The 13,328-nt window shown below is 44.2% G+C and overlaps 1 protein-coding gene and 1 pseudogene across 1 annotated transcript in view; both read right to left on the bottom strand.

Annotated features, from left to right (window-relative positions):
- Positions 1 to 911, bottom strand: part of LOC143961289 (uncharacterized) — an 80,545-nt gene extending 79,634 nt beyond the window's left edge. The window contains exon 1 of the mRNA XM_077470541.1: positions 784 to 911. Within this exon, the coding sequence (XP_077326667.1) occupies positions 784 to 829 (46 nt within the window). The 5' untranslated portion in view covers positions 830 to 911. The remainder of the gene's footprint in view (positions 1 to 783) is intronic.
- Positions 912 to 8,988: 8,077 nt separating this feature from the next.
- LOC143965155 (U6 spliceosomal RNA) lies at positions 8,989 to 9,073 on the bottom strand (annotated as a pseudogene).
- Positions 9,074 to 13,328: the final 4,255 nt, after the last annotated feature.

Raw genomic sequence — 13,328 nt, 5'->3', positions numbered from 1 at the left:
CCAAAGGTGCTCTTTGGATTTTGGGCCTCTCTATGTATCCAGGTTGTGAAAAAGTCTCACACGTGGTATCCACATACCAAGCAGCTGAGAACATAGGATATGTGATCAATTATAAAAAAGGGAAACAAAGGTATTTCTAATGTTTTTTTTTATATGTATATACAAATGTTTTGTTTTTCATTTCTATTTTAAATGGAATGGGTTTGTTTACAAGGTGATTGTTTACAATCACTTTATGCTCCTAGAAAGCCCAAAGGTGCTCTTTGGATTTTGGGCCTCTCTATGTATCCAGGCTGTGAAAAAGACTCACACATGTGGTATCAACATACCACTTATATTTTTATATGTTCAGAAATTAAAAAAAATAATATAATAAATATATTTCAAAATATACTATATATCAGGGATATGCAATTAGCGGACCTCCAGCTGTTGCAGAACTACAAATCCCATGAGGCATAGCAAGACTCTGACAGCCACAAGCATGACACCCAAAGGGAGAGGCATGATGGGACTTGTAGTTTTGCAACAGCTGTAGGTCCGCTAATTGCATATCCCTGATATATATATATATATATATATATATATATATATATATATATATATATATATATTGAATATAAATGGTTTACAAATCAATACACTTAAAAAAAAGTTATTCTCCTTTCTTCTGTTAATATTTAATAAAAAATTTATATTACACATATGGATAAAATGATACATAGAAATGCAATGTGATAACTCTATGCACTGACCCCCCATTTTGGCTAACTGGCCACTTACCTGCTAATAGAATGAGTAGATAGAGGATAGCCGTGTTGAGCACCATTTTCACATCACTTGCTACGCTCACACAGGAAGCTTCTGAAGTGTTCAATCACCCAGAATGTGTTCTCCAAAGATAATCCACAAAGTCAATAATAAATATGATTTAAATGGGTTATAAATGAGACATGCATAATGCAATAAATGCAAATGTGAGCTCAAAGGACCAATAATTAGTTTTCTTGCTCAGCTAACAAAGGAAAAGATTAAAGTTCAAACTTCTGGATTTGTTTAGGAGGAAGTCAGTAAAAATGTTCAAGCTGCCATGACAAGTTGGTGTTCAGGAATTCACCTTAAACAAACGCTGAACCTCAAACACGTATGAAATACAAATTGTTTTAAACAATAAGCTTTTATTGGTTCTTAGATATAACAATTGTACAATAATACTAACATTTGTACAGGAGTATCATATTAACCACTTTCAGACCGGACCATTTTGCTGGTAAATGACCAGAGGTCTTTTTACAATTTGGCACTGCGCTGCTTTAACTGGTAATTGCGCGGTCATGCAATGTTGTACCCAAACAAAATTTGCGTCCTTTTCTTCCCACAAATAGAGCTTTCTTTTGATGGTATTTGATTGCCTCTGCGATTTTTATTTTTTGCGATATAAACGTAAAAAGACCGCAAATTTTGAAAAAAAATGATATTCTCTACTTTTTGTTATTAGAAAAATCCAATAAACTCAATTTTAGTCATACATTTATGCCAAAATGTATTCAGCCACATGTCTTTGGTAAAAAAAAAGTCAATAATTGTATATTTATTGGTTTGCGCAAAAGTTGTCACATCTACAAACTAAGGTACGTTTTCTGGAATTTACGCAGCTTTTAGTTTACGACTGCCTATCTCATTTCTTGAGGTGCTAAAATGGCAGGGCAGTACAAAACCCCCCCAAATGACCCCATTTTGGAAAGTAGACCCCCTAAGGAAATTGATAAGTGGCATGTTGAGCCCATTGAATATTTTATTTTTTTGCCTCAAGCGATTGAATAATGACAAAAAAAAATTTTTTTTTTTTACACAAAGTTGTCACTAAATGATATATTGCTCACGCATGCCATGGGCATATGTGAAATGACACCCCAAAATAAATTTTGCTGCTTCTCCTGAGTACGGGGATACCACATATGTGGGACTTTTTGGGAGCCTAGCCGCGTACGGGGCCCCAAAAACCAAGCACCGCCTTCAGGCTTTCTAAGGGCGTAAATTTTTGATTTCACTTCTCACTACCTATTACAGTTTTGAAGGCCATAAAATGCCAAGATGGCACAAAACCCCCACAAATGACCCCATTTTAGAAAGTAGACACCCCAAGCTATTTGCTGAGAGGCATGTTGAGTCCATGGAATATTTTATATTTTGCCACAAGTTGCGGAAAAATTACAAACTTTAATTTTTTTTTTTTTCACAAAGTTGTCACTAAATGATATATTGCTCACACATGCTATGGGCATATGTGAAATGACACCCCAAAATAAATTCTGCTGCTTCTCCTGAGTACGGGGATACCACATGTGTGGGATTTTTTGGGAGCCTAGCCGCGTACGGGGCCCCGAAAACCAAGAACCGCCTTCAGGTTTTCTAAGGGCGTAAATATTTGACTTCACTCCTCACTACCTATTACAGTTTTGAAGGCCATAAAATGCCAAGATGGCACAAAACCCCCACAAATGACCCCATTTTAGAAAGTAGACACCCCAAGCTATTTGCTGAGAGGCATGTTGAGTCCATGGAATATTTTATATTTTGCCACAAGTTGCGGGAAAATTACAAACTTTTTTTTTTTTTTTTCACAAAGTTGTCACTAAATGATATATTGCTCACGCATGCCATGGGCATATGTGAAATGACACCCCAAAATAAATTCTGCTGCTTCTCCTGAGTACGGGGATACCACATATGTGGGACTTTTTGGGAGCCTAGCCGCGTACGGGGCCCCGAAAACCAAGCACCGCCTTCAGGCTTTCTAAGGGCGTTACAGTTTTGAAGGCCATAAAATGCCAAGATGGCACAAACCCCCCCCAAATGACCCCATTTTGGAAAGTAGACACCCCTAAATTTAGGGGTACACTAGTGAGACTAGGTAATAAATGGTGGGTGCCCTGAAACTATAAAAAAAAAACTAACCAACCAGCGTCACCTGTAACAGTTATATGGTGATCACTGGTGAAAGGGTTAACTAGGGGGCAATCAGGGGGCTTTATGCGGTAGTATATGGGGGTCCCTGGCGCTATAAAAAGCTGCGGCGAACCTAAATACCTACCTGCCTAACTAGCGTCACCTGTGACACTAATACAGCGATCAGAAAAATGATCGCTTATTAGGCTGGGTTCACACTGGAGCGATGTGGGAACGCCACGAATGCGCGGCGGGTTCCCGCATCACATGCCTCCCGGCGGCAGTTCACACTGCCCTATGCAAACTGCTGGGAGGGTCAGTGAAATGTTAATGACACCCCCAGATCAGTTCGCATATCGCAGTGCGATCTGCAAACTCGGATCACATGGTGTGAACACCCATGCGATCCGATTCTGCTGCGGACCAAAAAAAGGGTCCCGTGCGAGTTTGCGGCGGGTGCGACACGAATGCAGCCATACTATCTGTATGGCTGAACTCGAATCGCACAGAGATCGGATGTGATTTGCACTGCAGTGCGGTGCGAATCACATCCGTTCTCATAAACCGCTGCAATGTGAACCCAGCCTTAGTGACACTGGCGACGGGGGGTGATCACGGGGTTAAACCTTTATTGGGGGGTTAGGGGGGTACCTTAGAACTAAAGGGGGCTAACCCTAACTGCCCTAACAGTTATTACAGTCACAAATGACACCCGCTGGGTGATCAGGGGGTTAAACCTTTATTAGGTAATAAATGGCGGGTGCCCTGAAACTATAAAAAAATAACTAACCAACCAGTGTCACCTGTAACAGTTATATGGTGATCACTGGTGAAAGGGTTAACTAGGGGGCAATCAGGGGGCTTTATGCGGTAGTATATGGGGGTCCCTGGCGCTATAAAAAGCTGCGGCGAACCTAAATACCTACCTGCCTAACTAGCGTCACCTGTGACACTAATACAGCGATCAGAAAAACGATCGCTTATTAGGCTGGGTTCACACTGGAGCGATGCGGGAACGCCACGAATCCGCGGCGGGTTCCCGCATCGCATGCCTCCCGGCGGCAGTTCACACTGCCCTATGCGAACTGCTGGGAGTGTCAGTGAAATGTTAATGACACCCCCAGATCAGTTCGCATATCGCAGTGCGATCTGCAAACTCGGATCGCATGGTGTGAACACCTATGCGATCCGATTCTGCTGCGGACCAAAAAAAGGGTCCCGTGCGAATTTGCGGCGGGTGCGGCGGGTGCGGCGAATGGCTGAACTCGAATCGCACAGAGATCGGATGTGATTTGCACTGCAGTGCGGTGCGAATCACATTCGTTCTCATAAACCTCTGCAATGTGAACCCAGCCTTAGTGACACTGGCGACGGGGGGGTGATCACGGGGTTAAACCTTTATTGGGGGGGTTAGGGGGGTACATTAGAACTAAAGGGGGCTAACCCTAACTGCCCTAACAGTTATTACAGTCACAAATGACACCAATGCAAAAAAAAAAAAAAAAAATGACATTGGTGTCACTGTGACTGGGGGGCAGGGGTAATTGGGGGGGGTGATCGGGGGGGTGTGAGTGTGCCTGGCATGTTCTACTGTGTAGTGTCGTGTTGGTGCAACTCACCGATCCTCTCTCCTCGGTGTCGGAACGAAAAATACCGACACGGAGGCAGGGGCGTAACTAGAAATCACAGGGCCCCATAGCAAAATGTTGTATGGGCCCCCCCCCCCCCCATCAAAAAAAAAAAATGAACTAATGCCATTGAACAACAGACTACCACACCCATGTGGCACAGTACCCAGGCAACAGCTTATATTAATTTTGAACAACAAAGTATGCACTATACTGTATGCAGCCCCTGAAGGGAACACATTGCAGACCTCCAGGCCTTCTAACCAATTTCTGTTCTGTTATATAAAATGAAATAGTTCAACTCACCATAATGCAAAATCAGTGGGATCCCTGAGCGTGTCACTTGCCATCATCGCCTGCCACCAGATGCAGATTGTAACTTGTCACAGGTTGCGGAATGTCACCTACCACATGTTGCAGATTGTCCACTTGCCACATCCCAGATTGTCACTTGCCAAGATAGATAAGTCACACATTATGCCACACATTATGGATTGTCACTTGTCACGTCCTGGATTGTCACTTGCCACGTCACTTGCTAAACATTATGGATTGTCACTTGCCACGTCCTGGATTGTCACTTGCCACATCACTTGCCACACATTATGGATTGTCACTTGCCACGTCCTGGATTGTCACTTGCCACGTCACTTGCCACACATTATGGATTGTCACTTGCCACGTCCTGGATTGTCACTTGCCACATCACTTGCCACACATTATGGATTGTCACTTGCCACGTCCTGGATTGTCACTTGCCACACATTAAGGATTGTCACTTGTCACATCACCTGCTACATGTTGCGGATTGTCCACTTGCCACATCGCCTGCCACCAGATGCAGATTGTCACTTGTCACACATTGCAGAATGTCACCTGCCACATGTTGTGGATTGTCCACTTGCCACATCCCGGATTGTCACTTGCCACGTTACCTGCCACACATTACGGATTGTCACTTGCCACGTCCTAGATTGTCACTTGCCACGTCCCGGGTTGTCACTTGCCACGTCACCTGCCACACATTACGGATTGTCACTTGCCACATCACCTGCCACACATTACGGAATGTCACTTGCCACGTCACGGATTTTCACTTGCTACGTCCCCTGCCACATGTTACGGATTGTCACTTGCCACATCCAGGTTGTCACTTGCCACGTTACCTGCCACACATTACGGATTGTCACTTGCCACGTCATTACAGATTGTCACTTGCCACATCCTAGATTGTCACTTGCCATACATTATGGATTGTCACTTGCACGTCCCGGGTTGTCACTTGCCACGTCACCTGCCACACATTACGGATTGACACTTGTCACGTCACGGATTTTCACTTGCCACGTCACCTGCCACATGTTATGGATTGTCACTTGCCACATCCAGGTTGTCACTTGCCATGTCACCTGCCACACGTTATGGATTGTCACTTGCCACGTCCCGGGTTGTCACTTGCCACGTCGCCTGCCACACATTATGGATTGTCATTTGCCACGTCATGGATTTTCACTTGCCACGTCACCTGCCACACGTTACGGATTGTCACTTGCCACGTCGCCTGCCACACATTATGGATTGTCACTTGCTCTGCCACTTTCCTGCTGTGTCACTGAGTCAGGCAGCAGATTATCAGTCAGACAGCAGAGAGATAATGTCAGCTCTCTGCTTCCTGGCTGCCTGCCCAGTGAGGGGGGAACTGCACTGCAGGGATGCAGGGCGGCCAGAGATGATGTCATCTCTATGCTCCCCGCCTGTCAGCTCCCTGATTGGCCAGCCCACTCTCTCACCAGCGAACTGGCCACTCTCATCCGCCTCCCACGGATCCTCTGACCGCCCGCTCTCACTCACTGAGCCGCCTGTGAACCACCCGCGGAGCCGCGGACCACCCGCGGAGCCGCGGACTACCCGCGGAGCCACCCGCGGACCACCCGCGGAGCCGCGGACTACCCGCGGAGCCGCCCGTGGACCACCCGCGGAGCCGCGGACTACCCGCGGACCTCCCGCGGAGCCGCCGGCTATCTCCCGCGGAGCCGTGGCGCCTGTCCTCACCGGGCCCCACTTGACTGCGGGCCCCATAGCGCCCGCATGTGTTGCTATGGCGGTAGTTCCGCCACTGCACGGAGGAGAGATCACATCACTTCCTCTCCTGTGTTTACATTACAGGAGAGGAAGTGATGTCACGAAGACTTTCTATTCGTCGGGAGCGATCGCGAGGGGGTGACCATGAATGAATGGCCGTCCCCTCGTCCGGGATCGCTCCCGAACGAATACCGACCGCCGCGGGCACCGGGCGGGGGCCCGATCGGGCCCCCGACCCGCGGGAAGGCAGGGACGTACATGTACGCCCATATGCCTGCCCGTGCCATTCTGTCGACGTACATCGTCGTGCGGCGGTCGGGAAGTGGTTAAAATATAACAAAGTATAATTGAGTTCAGTGGTAGAGTATTTTACTAGTAAAACCAACAAAACTGCTTTGTGATCAGCCAATCATTACATCGATGGTCTATTTAGAAATACTCTGAGTTTGTGTAGATAAATATATTATTTATTTTTAAAAGAAGAATAAAATTGTGGGCCTCTGAGAAGTGCCCTTAAAAGTATAGAACAGAAATGAAAGGAAAGAGAAGGATAGAAGAATAAATAAAAATGGGAGAAGAATATTGATTGTTCACGATTCTTTATACTTTAAAGGTCTATCTCTGTATGAAAGTTGCATACGAGTCAGAGTATTTAACCGCTTAAGGACCACCTCACGCCGATATATGTCGGCAGAATGGCACGGCTGGGCACAAGCACGTACAGGTACGTTGCCCTTTAAGTGCCCAGCCGTGGGTCGCGCACGCGCCACTGGCGGTGCACTCGCGACCCAGTCCTGAGCTCCATGACCGTGGCCATGGGACCCGCGGACCAGATCTCCGCAGGTGTCCCGCGATCAGGTCACAGAGCTGAAGGACGAGGAGAGGTAAGTGTAAACAAACCTCTCCTCATGCTTTCTAGTGAGGCTGTCCCTGATCGTCTGTTCCCTGTTATAGGGAAAGACGATCAGTGACGTCACACGCCAAGCCAAGCCCCCCTACAGTAAAAAAAAAACACACACACACTTAACCCCTACACTGCCCCCTAGTGGTTAACCCATTCACTGGCCGTGACATTTTTACAGTAATCAGCGCATTTTTAATCGAACTGATCGTATTAATGCCAATGGTCCCAAAAATGTGTGAAAATTGTCCGACGTGTCCGCCATAATTTCGCAGTCACAATAAAAATCGCTGATCACCGCCATTACTAGTAAAAAAAAAAGGGATTAATAAAATGCCATAAAACTATCCCCTATTTTGTAGACGCTATAACTTTTGCGCAAGCCAATCAATAAACGCTTATTGCGATTTTTTTTTTACCAAAAATATGTAAAAGAATACATATCGGCCTAAACTGAGGAAAATAATTTTTTTATATATTTTTTTGGGGGGGATATTTATTATAGCAAAAAGTAAAATATATTGCATTTTTTTCAAAATTGTCACTCTATTTTTGTGTATTTTGCAAAAAATAAAATACCACCAAAAGAAAGCTCTATTTGTGGGAAAAAAAGGACACCAATTTTGTTTGGGAGCGCACGACCGTGCAATTGTCAGTTAAAGTGACGCAGTTCCGAATCGCAAAAAGGGGCCTGGTCCTTTAGCTGAAAAATGGTCCGGGGCTTAAGTGGTTAAAGATGATCCACGGGTGCTGTTGCCCTGATCTCATCCATGCCTTTGAGATGTATCTCTTCCAGCCACTCTTTGATTGTGGGTGCGGTGGTGTCTCTCCAGTGCCTCTGTATCACTGTTTTTGCTGCTGTGATTAAGAATCTGGTCAAGGAGTTTTTGTATTTTCTCAAGGTGCATTTGGTGATATTTATAAGACAGCAAGCAGCGTCTAAATGGATTTTAGTTTTTGTAATGTGTTTTATAATCTTGATTACTTGGTTCCAAAAGGGTTTAATCAAGTCACATTCCCACCAGATATGGTAGAGAGTACCTTCTTCCTGGTTGCAGCACCAGCAATGTCCAGGAACTGTCGAAAACCATTTGTGTAATTTGTTTGGTGTTATGTACCAATTTGTTAGAATTTTAAAAGATGTTTCTTGCAATCTCACACTGACTGCACATTTGGGAGTGAATACGCAAGCTTGTAGACATTGATCTCTTGTAAAGGATCTGTTTAGGGTTGATTCCCAGAAGGTTTTGTATCTGTTCGGCTCCTGTAAATCATAGGACTGCAACCAGGTATATGTTAATGAAATGTTCTTAATGGTCGTGGTAGCCATGAAACATATCGTTTCGAAGGGTTTTAAGGGTCTAGTAAAATGCTTTTGTCTCTGAGTGTTTGCGATAGTCGTGTATGTGTTGGTATTCCCTGGTGTGTAAAAATATGGAACTCTTGGCATGGGGCCATGCCAATCTTCTCTGTATCGTTCCAATTTTAGTATATGTCCTGCCGAAGCGAGGACTAAAAAATACAAATTGTTACATCCTGATTTAACTGTCGGTTGATTTGTAATTCTTCAATTCAGTCCTGAGGTTTACACAGTCCTGCTGGAAAGCACAGCCAGGTGGATGGCATACAGTGGTGTCCTCTCTCCATTTCCAGTCTGCTGACTAGACCAGCCTTTCTGACCCTTTTCAATATGGAGGAACCCCTGAAAATGGGGCATAACCTGCAAGATAAAAAGTGGGCCCAAGAGATTGATAAATAAAAAAGCGATGCGTGTAGCGAGCCGAGGTGAAATGGGGGCATGGCTTAAATTGCACTACATATTGGGCTTAGCTTAAAGGGGTGTGGTTTAATAGAGTTTGAGTTGACCTGCATAGTGCAGAAGGCAGTAATGATAAGTAGGGAATGTACAGGGCGGAGTGTATGGTGGTGGGTAGTATGTGTAGGAGAGGAGTATGGAGTGTATGGTAGTGGGTAGTAAGTGCAGGAGAGGAGTATGGAGTGTATGGTGGTGGGTAGTAAGTGCAGGAGAGGAGTATGGAGTGTATGGTGGTGGGTAGTATGTGCAGGAGAGGAGTATGGAGTGTAGGGTGGTGGGTAGTAAGTGCAGGAGAGAAGTATGGAGTGTATGGTAGTGGGCAGTATGTGCAGGAGAGGAGTATGGAGTGTAGGGTGGTGGGTAGTAAGTGCAGCAGAGGAGTATGGAGTGTATGGTAGTGGGCAGTATGTGCAAGAGAGGAGTATGGAGTGTATGGTGGTGGGTAGTATGTGCAGGAGAGGAGTATGGAGTGTATGGTGGTGGGTAGTATGTGCAGAAGAGGAGTATGGAGTGTATGGTGGTGGGCAGTAAGTACAGGAGAGGAGTGTGCAGTGTATGTAGGTGGGTATAATGTGCAGGTGAGAAGTGTTGAGTGTACGGTGGTGGGTAGTATGTGCAGGATGGTGTCAGTAAGGCAGTGGACTGTGTCAGTAGTTCTTTATTTTTATTTTTTTTTACAATTACATTTTTTTGTATTTTTCTTTCATTTTATTAAAATGCTTTTTGGGGGCCAGCGGATGGTTTCAGTAGGGCAGTAGACAGTGTCAGAATTTTTTATTGCTATTATTTTTTTAAATTTTATTTTTTTTAAATGATTTTTTACCATTTACTTTATATTTTATTTTTTTCAAAATGAGGGTTGTTAGCAGTTTTTTGTTTTTATTATTTTATCGATTATTTTTAACAATCTTGTTGTTTTTTTTTGTTTTTTTTTATAGTTTTTTAAATATTTTTTTTCACAGTGGTTCTGAGAAAGTGGGTGGGGTATGGGGCAGTGAACTTTGTCAGTAGGGCGGTGGACAGTTTCATTTTTGTACAATGTTTTTTACAATATAATTTATGTTTAATTTTTTTACACAATGCTTTTTGGGGGAGGGGGTTGGGGCAGTGTAAAGTGTCGGTTAGGCGGGAGGGGGTTGGGGGAGGCAGTGGCGCCAGTAGTTTTTTATTTATATATTTTTTTACAATTTTATTTTTTATAATTTTATCATTTAGATTTTTTTTTTATTAGCGCTGTTGATGGGACTTGGTGAGATATCAGGGTCTAAACAGACCTCTGACATCTCCCCTTTGAGACAGAGAAAGGGACTGAGGACAGAGATCCCCAAGTCTCTTTCTAAGCAGCATAAGTATTGAATAGCTGAGATATCCCATATGCCCACAACTTGACCTTGAAATGTCCTTCTCACATCTAATGCCACCAAGTGCCCAGCCATCTAGTGGCAGAAGAGAAAAGTGCAACAAAGCCAAACTTAGGGCGAAATCAATGGATCTCTAACAACTATCTACAGTAGCTACTCCTGACAAGGAATTTGGTGAGGAACTCCCTGACTAAACCCCAAGGCGCTACAATGAGATGCCCAGATAATTGGAAGTCAATGTTGGGACCAACTATATACATTCACAGTATATATAGTCTTTTCTCTCTCTCTCCAGCACTTCACTCCTCAACACCCCAAGACCTCCAGCACTTTACTTGTTTGCACTTTCAGGACCAACTATCACTGTAAGATTGGCACAGGGACTGTGGGCCCTTATAATGTAGCAAAAAAATATAGAAAGTCCCAGTGCTAGCTGTTCCTGTGGCTTCTGCTCCCAGTACAACCTTTTCAGGCACTGCCAGCTCTCCCGCTGAAGCTGCCCCTTTCCACTGCCCATGCCACCACAATCCTCCAGACTGGCTCTGCACCCACCCCAGACTGCTCCATCTCAATCCTCTCAGGCATGCCTCCCAGTCCTCCCGATTGTATGAACACTCACCAGCACTCTTGGCTGCCTCTGTGGAACTCCTGGAGACTTGCCTGGCAGTGTTCTCCTGCTGTCCTCTCTTGCTCCTCCTGTGCCACCTGGTTAGGACACTTCTTTGGCTTGTAAGAGGGTCCCATCTGTACCCAAGGCCAGGCCCAAGGTCACCTTCCACTAGGAAGCTCCCTCCAAGGCCCGACAGCCTAACTCTCCATCTCCAATTTCCACCCGATCAACTCTTCCCCAGTTGGGCTGACCCTGGGTATTTAAGGAGGCCTACCCCCTGCCAATCCAGATTGGGAAATGGTCAGGGCTCCTCAGAACACCCCAGATAGCTCCACCTCCAGTCTCCACCTCTCTTTCCAGAAAACACCAGAACATTCTGGAAAGAAGTGGGAAGTCTTGGTGACACTACCTGTGAGTCACCCAGCTCTACTCTGAGTGACTCCCTTCTCAGATCAAAAACACACCCAAGCTTGGCTGTCAGCCAAGTCTGGACATTTACCTGCTCTCACAAACATGTACTATCCTTCTAGAGTCTAGCACACTAGAGGGTGCTACACATGAATGATACGCCACTGCCTTGAAATAACTTTCTGGTCTCAGGGAACTGCTGCTATTAACCACTTCAATGCCAGACACTTTTACCCCCTTCCTACCCAGGCCAATTTCCAGCTTTTATCACTGTCACATTTTGAATGACAATTGCGCGGTCATGCAACACTGCACCCATATGAAATTTTGTATCATATTTTCCACACAAATAGAGCTGTTTTGGGCGGTATTTAATCACCGCTGTTTTTTATTTATTTTTTTCAAATTTTTGCTAAATGTTTATTTATTTTTTTCCTTAAAAATGATTTTTTTTTTTGTTTCTGTAATAACATTTTGTACATAAATAATCTTTCTTTATAAATTTAGGTCAAAATGTATTCTGCTACATTTCTTTGACAAAAATCCCAAATCAGTGTATATTATTTAGTCTGTAGGAAAGTTGTAGAGTCCACAAACTATGGGATATTTTTTCTGAGGCCTGAAAATACCAGCACAATATATATCCCCCAAATTAAAATTTTTTGGAAAGTAGACATTCCAAGGTATTTAATAAGAGGCATGGTGAGTTTTTTGATGTAATTTTTTGTCACGATGTTTTGAAAAATTAAGACATAAAAATAAATAAAAAAAACACAATTTTTAAAACATTTTAGTATATAAAAAGGTACATGTTTGGTGGGCCCGTGAGATTTTATTTATATATAAGGAGATGTCTTGTGAATATCTGTGCACTACCCATTGTTGTGGAAATGTTTATTATATGGACTCATGTGGACATTTTATTCTAGGATGTGTGTTTTATGGATTGTTGTCATCTGTCTCCCTCTGTCTGATCTAACCAAGGAGAGCTCTAGCAGAGCGCACTTGGGTTGAATCGGGACCAGCGGTAAAATTGTCAGTATGAAAACCTTCTCTTGGGCTTGGAGACGTGTTCTTTGTGTGTGTGGGCCTTTTCTGGTTTGTAAGTGTCAAGCGCAATGCGCTGGACTTCTTGCCTTCAAATGCCCATGCACACTAGAGAAGCAAAGTCTGCATAACGAGAGAAACATATTATTTTATCTCTGTTGCGGCTACGCTATGCCTTTTGGATACATATCTGCTTTAATAAGAGGACATTGATATCTGCCTTGTTAATATACTTGTACCGTATATTGACAACACCATTAGAATGATCTTATTAAATACTGGTTACTCTGAGCAGTACTGAGTGGGATCCATGCTGAGATGGGGTGTGTGCACTCTCCCTCCCCCTTCCCTTTCCCTTCCCCTTTACTGTTTGTCATTCCCTGTGATATCACTTCCCATGTTAGCCCTTGTACACACGGTCGGAGAATCCGTCGGAATGTGTCCTATCGGACCGTGTCGTCGGATAATCCAAACGTGTGTGGCATGCATCGGACTGATTCTGTCGGAATATCCGTCGGACCCAATT

Source organism: Lithobates pipiens, unplaced genomic scaffold, assembly GCF_037356315.1.
Source record: "Lithobates pipiens isolate NorthernLeopardFrog02 unplaced genomic scaffold, aLitPip1_a1.2 Scaffold_8, whole genome shotgun sequence".
NCBI lineage: Eukaryota > Metazoa > Chordata > Amphibia > Anura > Ranidae > Lithobates > Lithobates pipiens.
This window is presented reverse-complemented; position numbering and strand designations above follow the sequence as displayed.